Genomic DNA, 25125 nt, shown 5'->3' on the forward strand with positions numbered 1-25125 from the left:
ACACAGCGGACTGATGTCCTGTTCTCCGGCAGGTGTCACAGATCGGCTATTGGAAATAATTGAGATGTTACACACCCACCTGCACCGCTGCTCTCTCTGCATGTGTGTGTGTTCGTGTGTGTGCGTGTGCGTGTGTGTGTGTGTGTGTGAGGGAAAGATATGGAGAGAGAGGAAGAAAGTGCTTTTGAAGTTGCATTGGTTGCAGCTCTCCTGCTTTGACCGTGTTTGTACTTGTGTTGTGTTAATCTGAGAGAGCAGAAGCCAATTTACAGAGCTGCGAGTCTATTTCACAGCTGTTTGACCACACACACACACACACACACACACACACACACACACACACACACACCCAGAGAAAGTGTAAATGACGATGTATTGCTCGGGGCTTGTGACATTTAAGCACTCCTCAGAAACGTGTGTCCGACAGAGAGTGTGTTGTACAGCAGCTCTAATGTAGTATGACCAATCACAGGACTGCTGATGGAGTGATGGGGGGGGCACAAAACAAATAAAAAGGTAGATTATGTGAACGGGTGCTTTATATTAATCTTCTGTGTGTCAGCAGGACGACATGAAACGTGTTGACGGGTGCAGAACACACGCGTTCATTTTCAATTCATTACCATTGCAAGATAGACATCTGTGCTGCATTCATGTGGTGTCGGAATAATTGGAATAATGAGTTACCGCCTGGGAAGGTTCACGCCTCATGTCGGAGTAACAACTGAAAACACGACACATGTGCTCCGGCTGCAGCGAGGCCAGCGGGTGTAGCTGCGCCTGCAGGTGGTGCAGGCGGAGTTCACTGTGTGAGACGTTCTTGAGAGGACAAGCGATCAGCTCGTTCCAAACTGTTTCACAATTAATACAAATAAATATATAATAAGAAATAAACAAAGGTTATCTCTCTGCCCTTTCAATAATGAGAAATGTGTTGTAGAAGCACATCAACATTTTGGACGGAAAACAGGTTTTCATGAAAGGACCGCTTCAGTTGGTTTCACACACACACACACACACAGTTGTAATCACAAAGACGTGCATTCATTCACGCACTCACAGATGGAGCGAGCGGGCCGAGCTCGTCTTAATCAGCGGGGGAGCCACACAGATTTGTATTCTTCTTGGTAAACACATCCCAGAGACTATCACTCACTGCTGCTGCAACCTTGATAAGTGTGTGTCGGTCTGCCCAATCTGCTCCAAAGCAAACACACACACATACACACACACTGCAGTACCTGAGATGATGGAGGCGTGTCGGAATTCCTCTGAGAAATGGATTGGCTCGTAGGGAGATGTCTCGTAAAACTCTTCTCCTGAAAAACAACAGAAAACAAAAAAGGGTTGAGCTGGAGAACACACACACACACTTTGGTTGCGATGCCAGGTACAAACCTGACCATCTGGCTCTACCTGAAAACTACCTTCAAAGTCAAATACTTTGTGCTTTCGTGTAAAAAAGAAAACTCCAGCATATATTTAATTTGACAGAAAATGCAGAAGGAGAGTCGTGAGGCAAAGACACTTTCTGAAGGTGAAAGGTACAGGTGCATGCAGGTGTTTGTTGTCGCCCGATACGTGACACACAGCTGATCAGAGAACAAAACACTGCAGACACAAACATGTTCTTCATGCGCCGATCAATTTACAGGTTTTGGACCCAAACTCGTCTTCTGTGAGACGAAACATGAGAACGTCAGAGTTTGTGTTTCTAACTTTGTGTGTGTAGATTTCTCCTAAACTCACAACAGTTACATAATGCCTCATTTACATATTTAACATGTCAGAAAACAGAAATATAATTAAAAATGAATAATGTTTAAAAGACAAAATGTGTGATATTGAACTTGAATTACAGTTTAACTTCATATAACTTCTTTGTGTTCTTCAAACTGGTTGTTAGTTTGGTCTAAATTTTAAAATAATAAATCTATGAAAACCATCTTGTCGTCTGCATACGGGCGAACACCAGAGCTGCACAACACATCGCCTCAGCATCGACTTCGCAATGTGAAGTAAATTAACTAAAACACGTTGCGAAACAACTTACCGTGAACGACTCTCACGACTCTCGTTTCTCACGAACGATTACAATCGTCTCCAGAAAGCAAAGAAGCGTCGGGATGTTGGAAGATACAAACTGACACTTGGTAAAAACGTTCTTGTATTATTACATATTGCAGGGATATATCAGGGATGAAGTAAAAGTTAAAGACCGTCCTGTATAATAATCATGTCGTCAGGAAATTAATTTATTGTTTTTCCAACAGAAATACAAAAACATTTCATTTTGTTTGTTTCTATTTTGTGCGCTTGGGGATTAGAAGTCATTTGATGTGACAAAGTGTTGTGAAAAGGTGTCGCCTTCTGACAGTTTGGATCATCGGGAAGCTTTTAAAAGATTTTATTCAGAAAGCAATTTGTCTCATCCGCACTGAGGCCTGCGTGAGACCCGGCTGTCACCGTTCCTCGTGTTTTCACTTCTTCAAAGTTTGTTTGACTGCCAGAAAGCGTTGTGTGCTTTCTTCTGTAACGCATCAACAAGCAGGAGCCGCCGACCGCCGCGACTGCAAATCACCGAGAGAAACAGTCACAGAAATTAAATGAGCTCAATTGGGCTGATTCTGGAGACATCACACGTCACGAATATGACTTGCTTTATCTTTTATTTCTCTGAACTGTACCTTTCTTATAATTATGCTTTTCTGTAGAAATAACGCATGGAACGGGGAATAAGTCAAGTTAAATGTGTGTGAGCGTGAAACTTCATGTTTCAACAACAAGACAAAGTGCTTCATATAAAAGATGCAAAGGAATACAAAAAGATTATTAAACAGAGAAATAAAAATGACTGAATTAGCAAAGCAAACTTTAAAACAAACAGCAGAAAAACTGTTTCTGATCAAATCGTAACATTTAACGGCAGATAAAGATGTAGAATGAATTATGCAGGAATACAGTAAAGGTCATAAGTGAAGAGATTGCCCTCCGTGCTGCACTTTCAACACTGTTATTATTATGATTAGTATTCAGGTCATTACGGTGCAGCAGATGCAGGAGACTGCAGCTCTTCATTTCTCCACTCCCTCCACTGGCTTCCTGTCTCATTCAGGATCGTACAACATCTCCCTCCTCACCCATCAGTGCATACATGGAAATGCTCCTCCGTACCTCAAGGAACTCCTCCCCCAACAAACCTCCACACAGCAACGTCCGCTCCTCTAAAGAAACTTTGCTCCACCCCCCCAGGACCAAGCTCCGCTCCATGGGCGATCGGGCCTTCTGCTCAGCCGCTCCTCACCTGTGGAATTCCCTCCCAGAACACCTGAGGGCTCCACAGACCACGTTTTTGTTGTTGTCCTGCATTTTAGCGCTTTGAGATTACTTTTAGCTTTGAAAGGCGCTTTACAAATACAATTTATTATTATTATTATTATTATTATTATTATTATTATATTTATTTGAAACGTGAACTCTTCCAACTCAAAACGAAAACCGTGATCTCAAGGGCAACGTTCAAACACGCTTCCTGATTCTTGTCGACGCAGTTTAAGCTTTAAGGTTTAGCAGAAAGAAAATCCTGGTTGAAGTTTTTGTAAACGAACATAAATATGTGTTCAGACCAGAAACAGTGAACAGTGACATCATCACATTATTATCATTACACTGCTGTATGTATTGGACATATTTGTACATATGTGTTGTTATATATTGTAGTACAATGTGCACATTTTTACTTTGACTTCTCTGTTTGTATAAGTATTTTATCCCCCCCCCCCCCCCCCCTGTGCAGGCAGCACCTCACACTCGATGCATTTACAGCATTTCTATATTTATACTGGAAATTTAAGCTCCATGCCGTCTCCCTCAAAAATCATTTCTGTTTGACGCTTCATCTGACAAGCAGCGGGGGGGAGTGTGTGTGTGTGTGTGTGTCTGTGTGCGTCTGTGTGTGTGTGTGTGTGTGTCTGTGTGTGTGTGTGTCTGTCTGTGTATGTGTGTCTGTGTGTGTGTGTCTGTGTGTGTGTGTGGTGTGTGTGTGTCTGTGTGTGTGTGTGTCTGTGTGTGTGTGTGTGTCTGTCTGTGTGTGTGTGTCTGTGTGTGTCTGTGTGTGTGTGTGTGTCTGTGCGTGTGTGTGTGTGTCTGTGTGTGTGTGTGTGTGTCTGTGCGTGTGTGTGTGTGTGTGTGTCTGTGTGTGTGTGTGTGTGTCTGTGTGTGTGTGTGTGTCTGTGTGTGTGTGTCTGTCTGTGTGTGTGTGTCTGTGTGTGTCTGTGTGTGTGTGTGTGTGTGTGTGTGTGTGTGTGTCTGTGCGTGTGTGTGTGGGGGGGGGATCTTTATCTTAAAACATGTGTCAGCATCTGTTTTCATTTCTGTTAATGTTGTTGTCACAAAGAGAGAAGACTCCACATCATCTGGTGCCTTCAGGTTCATCTACATTTAATCATTTCACATATGAATGACATTCTGAATATTAAGTTTGTGTTCAGCTTCAATTCAACATTTCTGACACATTAATGACCTGATGACGAGTGTGTGTGTGTGTGTGTGTGTGTGTGTGTGTGTGTGTGTGTGTGTGTGTGTGTGTGTGTTGTCCTTGACATATTACGTGTTCGTCATCAGACTGTGTTTCTGTGTTTCTGTCTCACATGAGCCGAAACATTTCAAAGCTGATGTAACTGCTTCATTGTTCCCAAACTATAACTATAGTATATAAATATACTACGGCTGAATACTTTAGCATCGTTAGTATCTATAAATGTGTTTCTCCATAATTACTAGAAATATTCTAATTCAGTTCTTTTGCCCGATCCGCTGCGTGTAGATAAAACAGCTGCACATTATTAAACCATTCATAACTCTGCATGGCATTAATAATGTGTTTTACTAAATAATAAAATCTCTTTATAATAGTTGAAATCCTCCTTTAAACGTGTCCTGCAGAGTTACCTGATGACCTCGTCCGAACATCTAACGTACAGATTACATTAATAAAAGACTGATTGGCTTTCTGTCCGCAGTGAAACATCATGAAGCTGAGAGCCAGAGACGGAGCGGAAAGGAAACATAAAGGAGGTGAAAACATGAATAAACTGCAGTTTGCTGTGCGGCGGCGGCTCAGCGGACGTAGAACAAAGATCGGCTTCATACAGCCGATACCATCCGATAAAAGAGGTTTTAATCACCATCTTGTTATTACAGTTTGTTTTTGTTGTAACTTTCAGTCTGATATTCACCAGATATACCCAGTGTTAATACATAAGTATCACCTCATTATCATCAAACTATTACCCACAATTACCATGTTATTATCATCATGTTATTACATATTGTTACCAATGACAACAGAAACAGAAATGTTCAATACTGATGATTAAAAGAGTTTAATTCTGTAAACAACATATGTCTGGTTTCTTGGACTGACAGGAGACTACAGAGGATACAAACTGACACAAACATGTAACCAGAGAATTTGATTTGCATTAATCAGGGTTTTATTCATCATAACTGTCCTTCCCTCACTGTTACCACAGCGGAGGTGCAGATACCAAAGAAGAAGAGCATTTTAATTATTACTTAATTATAAGCTCTTCCTCATCAAACTATCACCATGTTATGAGCTGTGAAGTAAAGACTGAAGGTGGCGTCGCCTCCACAGCCGCTGATCAAAGAGCTTGTTTTCCTTCTACCTCCAACAGGAAGTTGACTGAGGATTAGGGCAACATTTCCCTTCATCCGTGAGGTAAACACTCAGCAGAGAGTAGCTTATTCACACTGCATGACATTTCCATTGGCAGGGAGGGAACGCTGTGTGCCGTGCCAGGATCTCCAAAACTAACAACTTCTGTTTTCCTCTTAAATCTTTGCTCTGCACAAGCCAGCAAACTGCACTGCTGCTTTATTACAGTCCTGTCTCAACGCTGTCCTACATTTCTCTGCAATCACTTGCCACCCATGAGCATTTGCCTGGCATTTAGCAGCGCCGCGCCCCCCCATTGCTGCACTGGCACAGCTCCTGCCTGTAGTTACAGAGGGGAGAGCGTCGGATCCCGCAGAGCTTCTGCTAATTCACACGTACACAGTGAAACAATACTTCATGAGAGACAAACAAGGCGGCAACTACTCAAATACATCCGCCAGAAAACGTGCGAGAGCTCCCGTGTTGATTAGGGAACAATAAAAGTGTCGAGGAAGGATTTATATCAGGGTTTAAAGTAGCGTCTGTAAATAAATGCTGAATAAGAGAGCAGACTGATGGTGTCTATTTTTGGCAGGCGGGGTAATGTCCATAGATTGGAGCTGAGGTAGATGAAAGGAATAAGAATAAAAAGGCAGAGGTTTTGGCTGAAGTGCTGCTCTGTCTGCAATTACTGGCAGCAGCGACGTTTGGAGGAGCCGGTCCTGCAGCGTGAGCATGAGGAGACTCGGCTCCACACCCCGGCAGGAAGTCTGGGTTTGTATTTGTGCCAATGCAGGAAGTAACATGACTGTAGAGGTGCAGAGGTGGGGGGAGTAGAGGTGCAGAGGTGTGGGGGACTAAAGGTGCAGAAGTGGGGGGAGTAAAGGTGCAGAGGGGGGAGTAAAGGTGCAGAAGTGGGGGGACTAAAGGTGCAGAGGGGGGAGTAGAGGTGCAGAGGTGGGGGGAGTAAAGGTGCAGAGGTGTGGGGGACTAAAGGTGCAGAAGTGGGGGGAGTAAAGGTGCAGAGGGGGGAGTAAAGGTGCAGAAGTGGGGGGAGTAAAGGTGCAGAGGGGGGAGTAGAGGTGCAGAGGTGGGGGGAGTAAAGGTGCAGAGGTGTGGGGGACTAAAGGTGCAGAAGTGGGGGGAGTAAAGGTGCAGAGGGGGGAGTAGAGGTGCAGAGGTGGGGGGAGTAAAGGTGCAGAGGGGGGAGTAGAGGTGCAGAGGTGGGGGGAGTAAAGGTGCAGAGATGTGGGGGGAGTAAATGTGCAGAGGTGGAGGGAGTAAAGGTGCAGAGGTGTGGGGGAGTAAAGGTGCAGAGATGTGGGGGGAGTAAAGGTGCAGAGGTGTGGGGGAGTAAAGGTGCAGAGGTGGGGGGAGTAAATGTGCAGAGGTGTGGGGGGAGTAAAGGTGCAGAGGTGTGGGGGAGTAAATGTGCAGAGGTGGGGGGAGTAAAGGTGCAGAGGTGAGGGGGAGTAAAGGTGCAGAGGTGGGGGGAGTAAAGGTGCAGAGGTGGGGGGAGTAAAGGTGCAGAGGTGAGGGGGAGTAAAGGTGCAGAGGTGGGGGGAGTAAAGGTGCAGAGGTGAGGGGGAGTAAAGGTGCAGAGGTGGGGGGAGTAAAGGTGCAGAGGTGGGGGGAGTAAAGGTGCAGAGGGGGGAGTAGAGGTGCAGAGGTGGGGGGGAGTAAAGGTGCAGAGATGTGGGGGGGAGTAAATGTGCAGAGGTGGGGGGAGTAAAGGTGCAGAGGTGTGGGGAGTAAAGGTGCAGAGGTGTGGGGGAGTAAAGGTGCAGAGATGTGGGGGGAGTAAAGGTGCAGAGGTGTGGGGGAGTAAAGGTGGGGGGAGTAAAGGTGCAGTTGTGTGGGGGGAGTAAAGGTGCAGAGGTGTGGGGGAGAAAAGGTGCAGAGGTGGGGGGAGTAAAGGTGCAGAGGTGAGGGGGAGTAAAGGTGCAGAGGTGGGAGGAGTAAAGGTGCAGAGGGGGGAGTAGAGGTGCAGAGGTGGGGGGAGTAAAGGTGCAGAGGTGGGTGAAGTAAAGGTGCAGAGGTGTGGGGGAGTAAAGGTGCAGAGGTGGGGGGAGTAAAGGTGCAGAGGGGGGAGTAGAGGTGCAGAGGTGGGGGGAGTAAAGTTGCAAAGATGTGGGGGGAGTAAATGTGCAGAGGTGGGGGGAGTAAAGGTGCAGAGGTGTGGGGAGTAAAGGTGCAGAGGTGTGGGGGAGTAAAGGTGCAGAGGTGGGGGGAGTAAATGTGCAGAGGTGTGGGGGGAGTAAAGGTGCAGAGGTGGGGGGAGTAAATGTGCAGAGGTGTGGGGGGAGTAAAGGTGCAGAGGTGTGGGGGCGGTAAATAAAACATATATAATAATGTAGAAATATCTTTTGATATCTTAAAGCCATTCAATCTGAAACAGTCAGTTCTTCTTCTGCGTCTTGTGTTTGCACTTGTTGCTTTATTGTGGAGTTGAATCCTCAACAGTTTATGAACTTCAAATACATCTGTGTGTCTGTTTATCATCTTCAACACACACAGTTAGAGTTCATATCTACCCCCCCCCCCACACACACACACACACACAATAATCATCAGATTTAAAGAGGTGCATTACACTGACTTTGAGACAGATGTGTCACCGTCATGGCGCCAGAGCTTCACTCTGCAGCAAGGACTCGTTTAGATTTCCTGCTCAGCCGGTTAATGACAACACGCTCACTGTGTCAGCTGAAGGTTCATCACAGACGTGTATGTGTGTGTATGTGTGTGTGTGTGTGTGTGTGTGTGTGTGTGCCTACAGGTATTACAGCCTGAGGGTGGAGGTGATGGTAAACAGGGCAGATGTTTCTGTATGAAGCTGTAACAGTGATTCCACCTGCAGGCATGGACACACACACACACACACACACACACACACACACACACACACTCACACACACATACAAACACACACAAACACAAACACCTAATGGAAATGAGCGTTATAATTAACACTTGTTGTGTGTTCTTATTATTACACTTGTTATTATGTGTGTGTGGGGGGGGGGGGGGGGGGTATTCACATCCTGTACTGCAGTAAATATACTAATACTACACATCAACTTAAAGTCCTACATTCAAAAAGTTAAGTACTTAAAGTAAAAGTAGTGATTGTGCAGTAAAATGTCTGCTGACAGTATTTAGTGGTTTATGCAAATGAGCACACATTTAATCATAAAAGGCCTCATTAGCATATTCAAACATCACATGTCAGAAAACTTGTAATATAAACAGTAACTGTGTTAATGTGAGTAATGAAGTGGGGAAGTTTCCTGCTGATATCTGTTAGTTACATGTTTGACTAATGTTAACGGTAGCGTATCTTAACAACAGTGGAGCCCGTTCGCTTCTTCCACTGACTGTTAGCCTGAAATGCTAACTTCCTGTACAGAGTGCAGTAACGTCAACGTTACATCATTTTATTCTCTTATCATTTCATGTTCCATGCATGTACAGTATATAACACTATATACTTTTATATAAATATTTCCTTTTCATATATGTATGTGAAGTGAACTGCTGCCAAAGCAAATGTTTTCTTCAGAGACAAAGCAGGAGAAGTGAAGAGGAGGAGAAGTGAAGAGGAGGAGACTGAGATGAAGGCTGCAGAACACAAGACGTGGACTCGCTCTCCGTCACTAATAATTAAAAGGCGGAGTGAAAGCTGAGAGGAGCAGCACACAGGGGGGGTGCAACTAAGCACTTTGAGATTCCTCAAATTCAGCTTATTGCATACACCTTCACACACACACACACACACACACACACACACACACACACACACACACACACACACACACACACACACACACACACACACACACACACACACACACACACACACTTTCTACATGCAAGCAGGCAAACTGCACGTATGCAGATTTGCCTGAAGACGCAGTGCAGCACAGCTTCCTGTCAGCAGCTGCTCACAGATCTCAGACGTGAGGAGACGTCGTGGCCTCGCAATTAAGTGATTGTGTTTCTTAAAGCAGCGTTTCTCCTGAATCATGTAATGCAATCAACACAATTCAAAACACACTCGAGCAAGTGACGGAAAACATCTGCTGCACCGACAACAACGATCCTAGAAGACACATCCGGACACTTTGGATGAAGCAGGTTCAAAGTGTTTCATGTTGTTCACATGTCAAAGGTTTGTACAGATTCTGGATCTGTCTTTGTATCACTCCATAAATCACTAAATCCTGTCAACACACAGAACTCTGTGCATCTCCTGCATGTAGTGAGTGTAGCGTGTATAACATGAGCTGTGAGTGACATGTGAACAAAGCCCTCTGCACAAAGCTTCAGAATATAGAGAGGAATGAAAGTGGAAAGTTTGGTGTATGTAAGTGCTGCTGAAGTGGAGACTTCTGCTGAAGAGTGTGAGAAAAAGCTCCTTTAGAGAAAAGCTCCTTTAAAGATATGTATTGTAACATTCATACATGTTGTACACACTACAGGTGAACAGAGTCATACATGTTGTACACACTACAGGTGAACAGAGTCATACATGTTGTACACACTACAGGTGAACAGGGTCATACATGTAACTAACAGATATCATGAAGCTTCCCCACTTCATGACTCACATCAACACAAGTTTATATTACAAGTGTTTAATATGTACATGAGGCGTTATGTAATGTAGCTGTGGAGAGTTTAAATCTACACACACAGTTACAAACACACACTCTGATACAGACACTCAGCTTAATCACTGTAATTAGTGTGTGTGTGTGTGTGTGTGTGTGTGTGTGTGTGTGTGTGTGTGTGTGTGTGTGTGTGTGTGTGTGTGTGTGTGTGTGTAGATTAAGGTGCTTCTCATCTCCTGCAGGAAACTGAAAACATAATTCTGAAAGTTTATTGTGGAATAATTCATGTTTGAATGACTTTTGTAACGTTTAAATGTATTAATATGAAAGTTGGTTTTCTGGCTTCATGTTGTTTGAACTTTTCAAAAGATTTTAAATAAAGTTTATAGAGTTTATAGAGTTTCATATGTAAATAAATATATATTTTCACGTTAAGCTTCAGGGTTCAGAATCTTTAAACTGCTCAAACTCAGTTGGTGATTTTGGGGTAAATTAAAACTAAAATTCCAAAAATCAGTTTTTCTTTTATTAAAATATGAATATTATCTGTATTTGCTAACCAGCAAAAATGTAAAAGATTCAGGATTTAAAATAAATATAAAAAATTATGGTTCCTCTCCGGGAACAATCACCTTATCGTGGTGGAGAGGTTTGTGTCCCTATGAACCTGAGAGCTGTGTTGTCTGGAGCCTAGTGCTCCTGGTAGGGTCTCCCAAGGCAAATTGGTCTCAGGCAAGGGGCCAGACTAAGAATGGTTCAAAACGACTTCATGAAAAAAAGGGAAAGAGAAGGAGAGACTCTGCCCGGAGGAAGCCCGGGGCCCCCGTCTGGAACAAGAGCCTGGTGGCCAGGATTGCCACGGAGGCCGGTCGGCCACAGCCTGAAGAAGCTACATGGTGCCTCCCATCCATCCTGTGGGCCCACCACTCATGGGAAAAAACGCCATGGAACGTCGCCTCTCTGTGGGGGAAGGAGCCGGAACTAGTGCGGGAGGTGGAGCGCTACCAGTTGGATCTGGTGGGGTCAGGGTCAGGGTTTTGAGGTTTGTTATGAATCTCAGTGCCCCGTGGTAGACGGTATCCAGAGAGCTGAGGCACTGAGACGATGCATTCATATAGACAACATTTCCATAGTCCAGCACAGACAGAAACGTTGCAGAGACTAATCTCTTTCTGGCCTCGAAAGAAAAATAGGACTTGTTTCTAAAATAAAAACCTAATTTACGTTGGAGTTCAGGGTCGCCTCCCTACGCCTTCGGGTTATGGGGGGGGAACTCTGACTGTTGTTTGTGCCTTTGCTCCAAACAGCAGTTCGGAGTATTCGACCTTCTTGGAGATCCTGAATGGAGCCTTGCAGGGGGCTCCAGTAGGGGACTCTGTAGTCTTGCTGGGAGACTTTAACGCGCACGTGGGAAACGATGGAGACACCTGGAGAGGCGTGATTGGGTGGAACGGCCTCCCTGATCTAAACCCGAACGGTCGTTTGTTGTTGGACTTCTGTGCTAGTCATGGAATGGCCATAACAAACACCATGTTCGAACATAAGGATGCTCATAAGCGTACGTGGTACCAGAGCACCCTAGGCCAAAGGCTCTGGACAGACTTGATAAGCCCAAACGGGTAGTGCTCACACCTCCGGCGGAGCTTTTCATACATCCCTGTGGAGGTTGGGGGAATTGACCCTGAGTGGGCGATGTTCAAAACCACTATTGCTGAAGCTGCAGTGAGGAGCTGTAGTCTCAAGGTACTGGAAAGAAGGTTCGGCCGGTAGTCGAAACTCTGATTGAAGAGGAACAATGCGGATTCCGTCCTGGTCATGGAACAACGGAACAACTCTTCACTCTCGCAAGGATCCTGGAGGGGGCCTGGGAGTATGCCCAACCGGTCTAAATGTGTTTTGTGGATCTGGAGAAGTCATATGACCGGGTCCCCCGGGTGATACTGTGGGAGGTGCTGCGGGAGTATGGGGTGAGGGGGTCACCTCTGAGGGCCATCCAATCCCTGTACGCCCAAAGCGAGAGTTGTGTCCAGATACTCGGCAGTAAGTCTGACTCGTTCCCAGTGAATGTTGGCCTCCGCCAGGACTGCGCTTCATCACCAATAGCCCAAACGCAAAATTCATTTCAGAAATCTTAAAAACATCAACACAGACATCATGACGTTGGACCTCCAGCAAATCCCCTCTGCAAACTTCACAACAGTCAGTGAATCAGTGGATTTCTACAATAGAACACTGAGCAATTTCCTGGATCTCCACGCTCCGGTGAAAACTCAGACAGTCACCTTCTCACGCTCAGCACCCTGGTTCACTTCAGAGTTACGGAACATGAAGGCAGCTGGGCGTGTACTGGAGAGGCGTTTCACAAAATCTGGACTCAGTGCTCATAGATTAGCCTTTCAAGAACACCAAAAAGCCTACTCAGAGTCACTCAGAAATGCACGGATACAGTTCTACTCCAATATCATCAATAAAAACCCTGGAAACTCCAAGCAGTTATTCTCCACCATCTCCTCAGGCCACAAACTCTTTCACACCAACACCACAGAAGAGCAGTGCAATAGCTTTATTACTTTCTTCAAGACTAAAGTCAACACCATCCTCTCTTTTCTCTCCAGCATCTCCGCTCAGTCTGTCTCTGCTGTCAACCCACAGCCTGGGATTTTCCCGCCTCTTCGCGTCTTCTTGGAGATCTCTCAGCAAGAGGTTGAGGACGTCATCCGCAGGATGAAACCTTCCACCTGCGCACTGGACCCTTTTCCCACAGCCCTGGTAAAATCCAACATTTGTGCTCTAAGCCCCCTGATCACCAAAGTCATTAACCTCTCGCTCCAGACTGGTCATGTCCCATCGTCTCTAAAAACTGCCATCATCAGACCTCTTCTCAAAAAACCCAACTTAGACCCGGATGTCCTCACCAACTACAGGCCCATCTCCAACCTGCCATTTTTATCAAAGGTATTGGAAAAAGTAGTAGCAGCCCAGCTTCAGGACCATCTCAAAGCCAACTGCCTCTTTGAGAAATTCCAGTCCGGTTTCCGTTCAGCCCACAGCACCGAAACAGCTCTGGTCAGGGTCACAAACGACCTGCTGATGGCGGCTGACACTGGCTCCCATCTCTCCTCATCCTCCTGGATCTGACTGCAGCGTTCGACACGGTCGACCATCAGATCATCCTTCAGCGCCTCCACTACACCATCGAACTCTCTGACTCCGCCCTGAGTTGGTTCCGGTCCTACCTCTCTGGAAGAACAGAGTACGTATCCTTGGGAGGTGCAAGTTCGCAGATACACCCAGTAACCTGTGGTGTCCCTCAAGGGTCGGTTCTTGGCCCCACTCTGTTCACCCTCTACACTCTGCCCCTTGGACGTGTCATCAGCCAGCATGGAATACCATTCCATTGCTACGCTGATGACACACAGCTATACAGTATATAAAAACCGACCTGATGCCACATGCAGCCCCACTGTCGACATCTTCATCATCATTATCATCATCATTGAACACCTGCCTTGAGGAGATAAAGGCTTGGATGAAAGATGATTTCCTTCAATTAAATATCTCAAAAACAGAGGCTATTTTAGTTGGCACACCACACCAGGTCCAGTCCTCCCCCATAACCCACATCACCTTTTCTGGTCAAAACATACCCCTATCACCATCAGTCACCAACCTGGGTGTAAGATTTGACCCTCATCTGACCTTTGACACCCACATCAAACATCTGTTCAAGACCTCCTTCTACCACCTCAGGAACATTGCAAAACTCCGCCCCACACTCTCCCTGTCAGATGCTGAACAACTTGTCCACGCCTTTGTCTCCTCAAGGTACAACTGCAGCGCTACTGCAACGCTCTCCTCATCGGGACTCCAAGCGGAAGCCTTCAAAAGCTCCAATATAACCAGAACAGCGCCGCTAGGATCCTGATGAGGGTGCAAAAATATAACCACATCACGCCCATTCTCCACTCCCTCCACTGGCTTCCTGTCTCATTCAGGATTGAGTACAAAATCTCCCTCCTCACCCATCAGTGCATACATGGAAATGCTCCTCCGTATCTCATGGAACTCCTCCCCCAACAAACCTCCACACGCAACCTCCGCTCCTCTAAAAAAACTTTGCTCCACCCCCCCAGGACCAAGCTCCGCTCCATGGGCGATCGGTCCTTCTGCTCATCCGCTCCTCACCTGTGGAATTCCCTCCCAGAACACCTGAGGGCTTCACAGACCACCGACTCCTTCAAGAAGGGCCTAAAAACCTTTCTTCACAAAAGCCTTTCCGTAAAATTTTATGTCTGTTGTTGTTGTTGTTTTTTTTGTTGTCCTGCATTTTAGCGCCTTGAGATTGCTTTTAGCTTTGAAAGGCGCTTTACAAATACAATTTATTATTATTATTATTATTATTATTACCAATCCTGTTTGTGATTTTCATGGACAGGATATCGAGGCGTAGTCGTGAGAAGCTCAGCCATCCGTGAGAGACTCGGAGTAGAGCCGCTGCTCCTTTACGTTGAAAGGAGCCAGTTGAGGTGGTTCGGGCATCTAGTAAGGAGTCACCTGGCCGCCTCCCTAGGGAGGTGTTCCAGGCACGTCCAGCTGGGAGGAGACCCCGGGGAAGACCCAGGACTCGGTGGAGAGATTATATCTCCTCACTGGGAACGCCTCAGGATCCCCCAGTCGAAGCTGGCGGATGTGGCCCGGAGAAGGGAAGTCTGGGGTTCCTTACTGGAGCTGCTGCCCCCGCGACCCGACCCCGGATAAGCGGTAGACGATGGATGGATAAAAAACCTACTTAGTTTTATGATGGATGAAAATACACACACACACACACGTCAGCAGTTTACAAAATGAGCACTTCAGTTTGTCTGCTTCACAAAATCAATAACTCGACTGTGTCTCAACATTCTTTCAAAATAGCTTCCTGTGTGTGTGTGTATATGTGTGTGTGTGTGTGTGTGTGTGTGTGTGTGTGTGTGTGTGTGTGTGTGTGTGTGTGTTATAATAAAACCATAGAATTATAAAACCCTAGAAAGAAGCAGACAGAAGAACTAAGTGAGAACTTATGGAATGGAGAATGTTACAGACACTTCTCCCCAGAGGAGCTGCAGAGGAGGAAGTCTTTCCAGCGTGACACACTTACAATCTGAGAAGAAGAAATGAGCCGCGACGCACGAGATGCGATCGACAACCCAGAGCTTCTGCAACAGCATGTGTGCATGTGTGTAAGTGTGCACGTGTGTATGTGTGCGTGTGTGTATGTGTGTATGTGTGTGTGTGTGTGCGGCAGCAGAGAATGAGAGGAGTAAACAGCAGAGTCTCTGTGGAGTAATACTAATCAGCCTCCAGCACGCTCATTAGCTCGCATGCTAAACACATCAGTCATTAGTCAGGCTCGTAAATGAGCCATTTATTTGACTGCATGCTAAACACCAACGTCAATGTTAAACGTGTAATTTAGCAGCTGAACTCTGAGCACCTCCGTGATCAGCTGCTCGCTCGGCCCAGTTACCGGACAGAATACTTCAGACTGAAATATTAAACAGCAGTCGACACTAAGTGAGCCGATCTGTTAGCACTGACTGCTCATAGTGAACTACACTGTATACATTCTGAACCTTCAGCAGCTCAAAGCTGTGTGTGTGTGTGTGTGTGTGTGTGTGTGTGTGTGTGTGTGTGTGTGTGTGTGTGTGTGTGTGTGTGTGTGTGTAATAAAACACACGCACACACGCACAAAACAATGTTTACAGAATTAATTCCTTCTGATATTCAACTCATTTGTTTTGTGTCCGTCTGCACCGCGGCTCTGAGGAAAAGCTGTTAAAAGCACCAGATGCCCCTGAACGCATCTCAAGTGCTTCCTTCACATATTGTTGAAGTGGATGTGAAGTAACAACAGGGGGGGGTCATCATATGTCACCAGCGTGTCGATCTGCACGACGTGACAACTCGATAATTTCCTGTTTTTCTCCGCGGCGCAGGAATCAACATTCAGGACAAAAGGGGACGTTTGGTCTGACGTCACTGTATGTTCAACACTCTCCTCTCTGAGCACTTTATTTAAATGTCTTTTACTTTAAAATAACTTTTGACTTCTATATCTTCAAAACCAGTTTTCATTCAACGCCAGCATTTGTGTTTAAGGGTTATTTAGACGTGTTCCAGGTCACAGTTCATGTCTTCAGGATCACATCTCGTCCCACTTTGTGATTCTGAATATCTTTATTTGGAGGCAGAGGTGTTTGAAGATAAATACAGATTCTTTATGCTGCTTTGAACTAAAGTGTGAGCCTTGATCTCACATGATGAATTCAAACTGGATGTTTTATTCAACACAAAACTCTCCATCTTTGTATTTTGGCCTTTCCTGTTAATCCCCACAAAAGCAGATTATAAACGCTCTACATTCTCCTGAAACACAACGAGTCTACAGAAGTAAAGACATTTCAAACCAAGCAGATTATGTTTGTTATCGACAGTTTTAATCTGCAATTTAATAATTAATACATGTTCAAGACTTTAGTTGTGTTCCTGTTTACTGTCACACTTTATTGTCTTAATGACTTTATAATTGCATTTCAATGTAAACTCAGTCGTCAGGTCAAAACTCACAGATGAGCATCGAGCCGGTGAGACGGCGTGTGTGTGTGTGTGTGTGTGTGTGTGTGTGTGTGTGTGTGTCACAGCGGGCAGCAGAGACATTTCACTGGCTGGGTCGTACGTGTTGCTTCAGTCCCACCAGGAGCTCAGAGCAGAGGTGCAGAAATCATCCAGCCGTGCAGAGAGCCCCCCCCCCCCCCACTACCCTTTGTGTCTCTTTGTAGCAGTTTTGTGTCTCACCAACACGAGAGGAGAACCTAGAGCGTCACAGTCTGAAGCGTAAGGCCGCTGTTCAAGCTGTAAAGTCTCAGTAAATCTATGAAATCCACCACTTGAGAAGTTTTATCCGGTCTGTGTCCTGCGAGTTAGATAACAGACATTTTCTTTAATGCCACTCGGAATAAAATTCAAGACCAATTTAACGCGCAGTTTTTCCACTATCCTGATCTACGTGACCTCAATGCGAGATGCGTTTGGTAAAATATCTTTAATAAATATTCTAATATGTACAGTACATGTACATATTGCACAGTTGGTGTACGCCCGGTGTTACTCTGAGACAGACCGGTCTAATAAATTAAGTTTTTATCCTTTTTATCTGAAGGTTGGTGGTGAACTTAACAACACTTGGTTCTATGTTTCTCTTGTGTATTTCAGAGTGTATTTTCTTCACATTCAGTATATTCAGAGCACTATTACTCAGTGCAGAAGCACGTGGAGTGATTCTGAAACAATAAGAGAGTTCTCTTTTGAATGAGACCAAAATCATGCAGCTGGTGCAAATGGTTGAAGAGCAGCTTTCAGTTTACTTTGGGTGTCGTTTGTACTTATTTTCGGGTAAATTCGCCCCCCCTGTAAGAGGTTAACAAGTAGATTTTACACTGTCCCCATGTGTTAGCATTATTAAGACTTTTAGCTTGAAGACATTTAACAGTTATTTTTAGATGAATAAATTCAATGGGGTTTTTTAAGAATCTGCAGGAACTCTGCCTGCAGCACCTGCAGATCACTGACATGAATGTAAATATTTTCATTAAATATTAATCATTTGTAAAGCTTTGCCTTTGAAAAATAACTGGCACTTATTTCTATTGTCCCCACATGTCTCTGTTAGTGAGACACACACGCACACACACTCGACCACCTAATAGGGTAATGATCCCCATTCTCAAGCGTGGTTTAATGGGCCGGCAAACAACAAACATCACGCCATGCGGCAGACAAACATCAGTGGCAAAGTGATGGATCATCCAAAATGAAATCTCCATACATCTCCGCCGGAGTGTCGGGCGGCCGTCAGCGGCCCTAATCAAAGAGCCAGACACAGATTCATCGACCGTTTTACTGTTTCTGCCTCCGTAAAACTTTACACTCTAAAGTCTGAAGAGTTTAAACCTGCGACATGACAACAGACCGTGTTGGCTTTAAACAGGAAGTCACAGGTTTAGCCTGCAGTGAACCTCTCTCCTCTGTCCTTTAATAAATAGATGTCAGGAAACAGATAAATGGAGGTTTGATCCTGTGATCTCATCTCTTTGAAATCACCCACTACTCCATTTCCTCCTTTTTTCTGTTCCTCGTCCTCAAATTGCTTCTCCCTCCTTCAGCTGCTGCCATCATACTTTCATGTGATTCCCTGGATATCACTCTGTTATCTCTGATCCTCCTCCATCACCCTCAGCTCCTCCGTCCGTCCCTCTGTTCAAGCACACATCAAAGAGCCTGCAGACGCCTTCTGATGAAGACTGCACGCAACTGAGCTAAATAAAGTGTGGCCAAAAGAATTAGCAACACTTTATTCTAACCAGCCATTTAACACTTAAATTAAGGTTGTTGGAAGCAGGTAGGAGTCGACTGAGACTCCTGTAGAGCTGACAATTTGGAAAAGATATCTGGTCTTTTTGTACTCGTTCTCTTTCTGATCGCTTCCTCTGGCCACACAGTTTTCCCAGATGTAAACTTGTTTTACTTTAACACTCCTAAGCATCTCTTTCTATGCCCCTTTTACAAACTCATCAAAAATCACCAACTGTTCCACTACAGTGTAAATATTTCCTGTGCTGTGTCCGAGAGTGACCGACCACAAAGTAATAAGAAAAAGAAAGAACGACTCCAGTTCTCCGCCTCAGCTCTCTCCACCCACAACCAATTTCCTGTACCTCAGCTCATTAGTCATCTGCCCCCCCCCCCTTCAACATCTTCCAAACAGCTCTCTGAGGATCTGCTGGGTAATCACAGACAGAAGGAAACTCCACAGTGTGAATCCTGGATGCTGCTGTCAATCACAACTCCCTTAATTAACTTAAAGTCAAAGTAACTACAACCAAGCAAAGTGTGTGAGCTTCTGCTAAAAGTCTTCACAACTGAGCTGTCAGTGTAAATCTATTCTCGCTCTGTGTTTGATATATTTCAGGCAGGTTTTCAGAAACACCATTGTACATAAACAGTCATTTTATATTTACAAATGCTTAAGAAGCCACGACATTGATCTATCGTCATGTTACTACTTGCAGTGGTTCTCATCATGTTTGTCAGTTTCTCTTCTTTAGACTCAATAACATGTGGAGCACCTCAGGGTTCATTACTAGGACCAATCTTATTTTCTTTATGCAGTACATGCTTCCCCTCATACTTCCCTGGTGTTGCATTTCATTGTTACGCAGATGACGCCATGTTTTCTGTCCCAAAATTGACTTTGAGTTTCTAATTATTGGCCCAGAAATCTACAGGTCAAGTTATATCTAGCTCTTACTGCTACGACATAAACTTGTGGCAAAAAAAAGACCTAGCAGTATTTTCAATTCCTTTAAAACCCCTTTTTTAATCTTAAAAATGCTAAAACAGTTAGCAGTGCACCCAAATGCAGCTGTTAAACCTTTAACTAAAACCAGGTAAATAGAAATGTTCACTTTTAAAAAGGAGAGGGAGACATTACTCTGACTTTAGTGATTACTTTAGTGATCCTGATTGTACTTCAGAGTACAGTACAGTATTTAAAAGGGGACATATCTGCTCATTTCCAGGTCCATACTTGTATTTGGAGTTTACATGTTTACAGGCTTTAATGTTCAATGTATGGAAGGCTCAGCACAAAGGTAGTTCTCCAGCTGTGGGCGGAGACGTTATATTGTAATGAGCCTTATTTCAGTGAGTGGGCTGTAAGACTCCAGATACTGTTCAGCACGGATACTGAAAGAATTTTTCATGACGTGTCCCCTTTAATCAAATCAAATTTATTTATACAGCCCAATATCACAAATTATACATTTGTCTCAGTGTTTACAGACTGTACAGACACCCTCTGTCCTTAGACCCTCTGTCTTTAGACCCTCTGTCCTTAGACCCTCTGTCCTTAGACCCTCTGTCCTTAGACCCTCTGTCTTTAGACCCTCTGTCCTTAGACCCTCTGTCCTCAGACCCTCTGTCCTCAGACCCTCTGTCTTTAGACCCTCTGTCCTCAGACCCTCTGTCTTTAGACCCTCTGTCCTTAGACCCTCTGTCCTTAGACCCTCTGTCTTTAGACCCTCTGTCCTTAGACCCTCTGTCCTTAGACCCTCTGTCCTCAGACCCTCTGTCTTTAGACCCTCTGTCTTTAGACCCTCTGTCCTTAGACCCTCTGTCCTCAGACCCTCTGTCTTTAGACCCTCTGTCCTTAGACCCTCTGTCCTCAGACCCTCTGTCTTTAGACCCTCTGTCCTTATACCCTCTGTCTTTAGACCCTCTGTCCTTAGACCCTCTGTCCTCAGACCCTATGTCCTTATACCCTCTGTCCTTAGACCCTCTGTCTTTAGACCCTCTGTCCTTAGACCCTCTGTCCTCAGACCCTATGTCCTTAGACCCTCTGTCCTTAGACCCTCTGTCTTTAGACCCTCTGTCTTTAGACCCTCTGTCCTTAGACCCTCTGTCTTTAGACCCTCTGTCCTTAGACCCTCTGTCCTTAGACCCTCTGTCCTTAGACCCTCTGTCTTTAGACCCTCTGTCCTTAGACCCTCTGTCTTTAGACCCTCTGTCCTTAGACCCTCTGTCCTTAGACCCTCGCATCGCACAAGGAAAGGGGAAAATGTAAGAAACCTCAGGGAGAGACTGAGGAGGGATCCCTCTCCCAGGTCAGACGTGCAACAGATGCCGTGTGTACAGGATAAACAACATAGTACAAATACAACATTTGACAGAAGAGGGGACGAGAGGGGACCCTGCGTTTCTTCCCGGCTCACCAAAATCAACATCTTGAACACGCTGTACGTTTTAGATTTACTGTTTCACTGCTGTATAAATAAAGTCATATTATTGAGTAGAAAACTTAACTCGAGTTCGAGTTGCTTTCTAATACTAACCAAACTTTGCCCTTCTTGAATTTTTAATCCCTCTTCTAAATCCTGAACTCCGTGCCGTGTTCATCTCCTCTGCTCCAACAGATCCTAACCCGGACGCAGAGAAACTTTCAGTCTCACCTGGATTCTATTATAAGTTTTAAGCTGAAAAGCCAACAAATCCTTCTCTGCCTTGTTCAATATTCACGCATGAATGAGAGACAGAAGAAAAGCAGTGCAGGAAAAACTCTTTTGTTCATCGTCACATTAAAGAAGAAATATAAACTTCAGCAGCACAATATCTGACGTATACACTGTGAACGAATGTGTAATGTAATAACAGATAACAGAACAGCTCCTCGAAGTAGAGTTAAGTAAAGGCACTTTACCCAATTATAACACCATCTATTTGATTTAAAATATACATATTAATAGAGAGAGAGATGAGAGATTAGAGAGGATAGATAGAGAGGATATAAGAGAGAGAGAGCTAGAGAGGAGAGAGACGAGAGAGAGAAGAGATAGAGAGCTATGATGAGAGAGATATTAGAGAGGAGAGCGCGATAGCGAAGAGAGAGAGAGATAGATAGGAGAGATAGAATGAGATATAATATATATCTTAGTATATATATATATATAGATATATATATATATATACATATATATATATATATATATATATATATCTTATATATATATTATATCTAGTATATAGATATAATATATATATATATATCTATATATATATATAGATATATCTATCTATCTATATATATATATATATATATATATATATAGATATATCTATATATATATATCTAAGAGCGCGATTAATCTGTGTTTAAATTTTTTGTCGCGTAATTTTTTCTGTGATTAATTAATCGAAATGAACGCACTAATTCGACTGCCCTAATATAAATATATAAATATATAAATATATAAATATATAAATATATAAATATATAAATATATAAATATATAAATATATAAATATATAAATATATAAATATATAAATATAAATATATATATAATCTTGGCCCACATAGACATGAAGCAATAATGCAAGTAAAATGTGACATAACATAACTTAACTTATTTATGTTATGGCTTTGTGTTATTCACACCGACACAATCTGTGACTGTTTACACAAAACTTATATAATAAAATAAGATGGAAAGTCAAAGTTTTGCATTCTTACTTCTGTTTTGAGCGTTAAACAAAAGAAACAATTGAAAGAGAAATATAAAGTGGATCAGGATGTTTGGTCTGATGCTCTGGAACAGATGTGATGTAAGGGATGAACAGTTCGCTCCATCTGTTTAAAGGACCTTTAATATCTTTAATATCTCTCCATGTGCACAACCTCTTATCATCCCTCCCATCAGGACAACGTGCGTCTGTAGATACTGTATGTGGAGCCAACATGAGAGAGACCTGAGACTCTGCATCACTCAGACCTTCAGAGTCATCTGTCCCTCAAACCAGCTGCTTCACGCAGAACGACCAGCAGCGACTCACATCCTGGATTATGCACATTTATAAAAATGGGAAAGAAAGAATGAAGAAATACAGAATAAATATAAATTAAAACAATAATATGGAGGAAAGTAAAATATATTATTCAGTCATAAAGTACAAAACGCTTCATGTGGTGTTTGTAATTAATATGCAAGAAAACTAAAGTGAGAACAGGAGGAGGTCGTGTTGTGTTCAGGGGCCACACACATCAGATCACACACACACACACACACAGAGACACACACCTACACACACACAGAGACACAGAGACACACACACACACACACACAGAGACACACACCTACACACACACAGACACACACACACAGACACACAGAGACACACACACACACACACAGAGACACACACCTACACACACACAGACACACACACACAGACACACAGAGACACACACCTACACACACACAGACACACACACACAGACACACACACCTACACACACACACACAGACACACACACACAGACACACAGAGACACACACACACACACACACACACAGAGACACACACCTACACACACACACAGACACACACACACACATAGACACACACACACAGACACACACACACAGACACACACACACAGACACACACACACTCTGAGTGTCCTTGAACTGTTGAAGTTGAGCTGCTGATCTGAGACGATGTTTCTGTGTTTTCTGTACAATTTGTCTGACTTAAATGTATGTCCTGAGTGTGGCCGCCAAGTGTGTGTGTGTGTGTGTGTGTGTGTGTGTGTGTGTGTGTGTGTGTGTGTGTGTGTGTGTGTATTGCAGGGGCTTTGCAAGCAGTGCTGGTACTACAGAGACATCCTTAGTGGAATGGAGAACAAAGAGAGAGGCTCTTAATGAGCTCTGCCACTGCTGAGACCCAAAGTAGGCCAGCAAACCGTGTGTGTGTATGTGTGTGTGTGTGTGTGTGTGTACACACACAGAACACGGTGCAGGACCAGCAGTGGGACGTGAGCCAGGTGACTGCAGTGAGGGAATGTTTCATGTGAGGGGCCTGTTTCTTCTATTAGGATTCCCCCATTACAAGTACAACTGCAAGTACAAGTACAAGTAAAACCACAACTAGCACAAGTGGCTGTAGATTCCTGCCTGCACTCTAACACTGTCCGACTTGTTAAAAAGGTTTTAAATGGATGCAGCACAAGTCACAAGTCAATTCACTTCCTGAATCACCAACATTAAAGTTTTTCATCCCCAGTAGGTCGAAATGTTCCACAGGGTTCGCTTCAAATTCAAGGACCTTTCAAAGACTTTCAAGGCCTAACTCCGTCCAATTCAAGGATCTAACACGTTACAGCTTGAGACACGTGTCAATGTTAAATACCGTCCCACTTTTAGGGAGCAGGTGCGACTGCAGGAGATCTACACCTGCGGGAAGCCTCTGTACTAACGTCAAGTTCAGTTTCTTTTGTTGCACAAAATATATGAATTCAAGCAGTTTCAACGACTCGCGTCTACACTGTGCAGGGCTCATTAAGGCTCAGGAAGGCTTTGTCTTAAACACACGCCGAGGTGTAAAACTGTTGCCCTTTAGATAAAGAAAGAAGAACAACATCCTCCTCTCACTTCAGGCCACACACAGAAACCCACACAGCGGACGCAGTGACCTTTGACCTCTGCACATGTGGAGCCCTCAGGAAACAGCAACACGTTGTTCCGTCTCATCTGGCAGCTCGCAGCTGGCAGGTCGCAGCTCGCAGCTCTGAGGGGAAATCAACAGGCAGCAGGAGGATTAATTAACTTACCCTCAGTCAGACCCATGTGGATGCTCCAGTAGTTCTGCAGACACTGCAGCTCTTTCTTCATGCCTCTCTTGCAGCGGCAGTCGTACAGCGGGGAGTCCTGCAGCACCTCCAGCGCCCCCTGGCACTCCTTGGAGGCCAGCATGGTGCTGCGCTCTTTGTCCCCCCCAGACAGGCACTGGCGCATGATCCGGTACCGGGAGCTGCACTGGCCGTTCTGGTTGCACAGCTCGGAGGCTCGGACGCAGTCCAGAGGTTCCCTCCACCCGGGGGAGCCCAGCTCCGACTCACACACACACACATCTGGAGGGAAGAGAGAGGACAGGAAGGAGAAGTTAAACAGAGAATGTTGAATGTTCACGTCTTGCTTGCGAGCAGAGCTGCACGATGTTGTTGCATCGCGATGGAAACGATAAACTCTGCAGTGAAAGACTCTTTATTCTGTTATTCACTGTCTGAGTACTTTAATATCTGCTCATTTATCACAAGACTCAACAACATGGTATATTTCCTCACAGCGTGCAGCTCTTACTTTACAGCATCTGTATCAAGTCCTTTCAATCTGTGTTGCTAAAGTCAGTGGAGACTGTAAACCGGTAAAGGTTTGGAATCAGAACATTAAGTGATGTCAGTA

At 44.5% G+C, this 25125-nt stretch overlaps 1 protein-coding gene across 1 annotated transcript; it reads right to left on the reverse strand.

Annotated features, from left to right (window-relative positions):
- Window positions 1-651: 651 nt before the first annotated feature.
- LOC115017054 (GDNF family receptor alpha-2-like) lies at window positions 652-24794 on the reverse strand (the record flags this gene model as incomplete). Its single annotated transcript, XM_029445222.1, has 3 exons — window positions 652-851; window positions 1242-1319; window positions 24495-24794. Coding segments are annotated over 3 exons (578 nt in total), but the record flags the coding sequence as incomplete, so codon positions are not given.
- Between the last annotated feature and the right edge of the window lie 331 nt (window positions 24795-25125).

The sequence above is a fragment of the Cottoperca gobio genome, chromosome 12 (genome assembly GCF_900634415.1).
Source record: "Cottoperca gobio chromosome 12, fCotGob3.1, whole genome shotgun sequence".
NCBI lineage: Eukaryota > Metazoa > Chordata > Actinopteri > Perciformes > Bovichtidae > Cottoperca > Cottoperca gobio.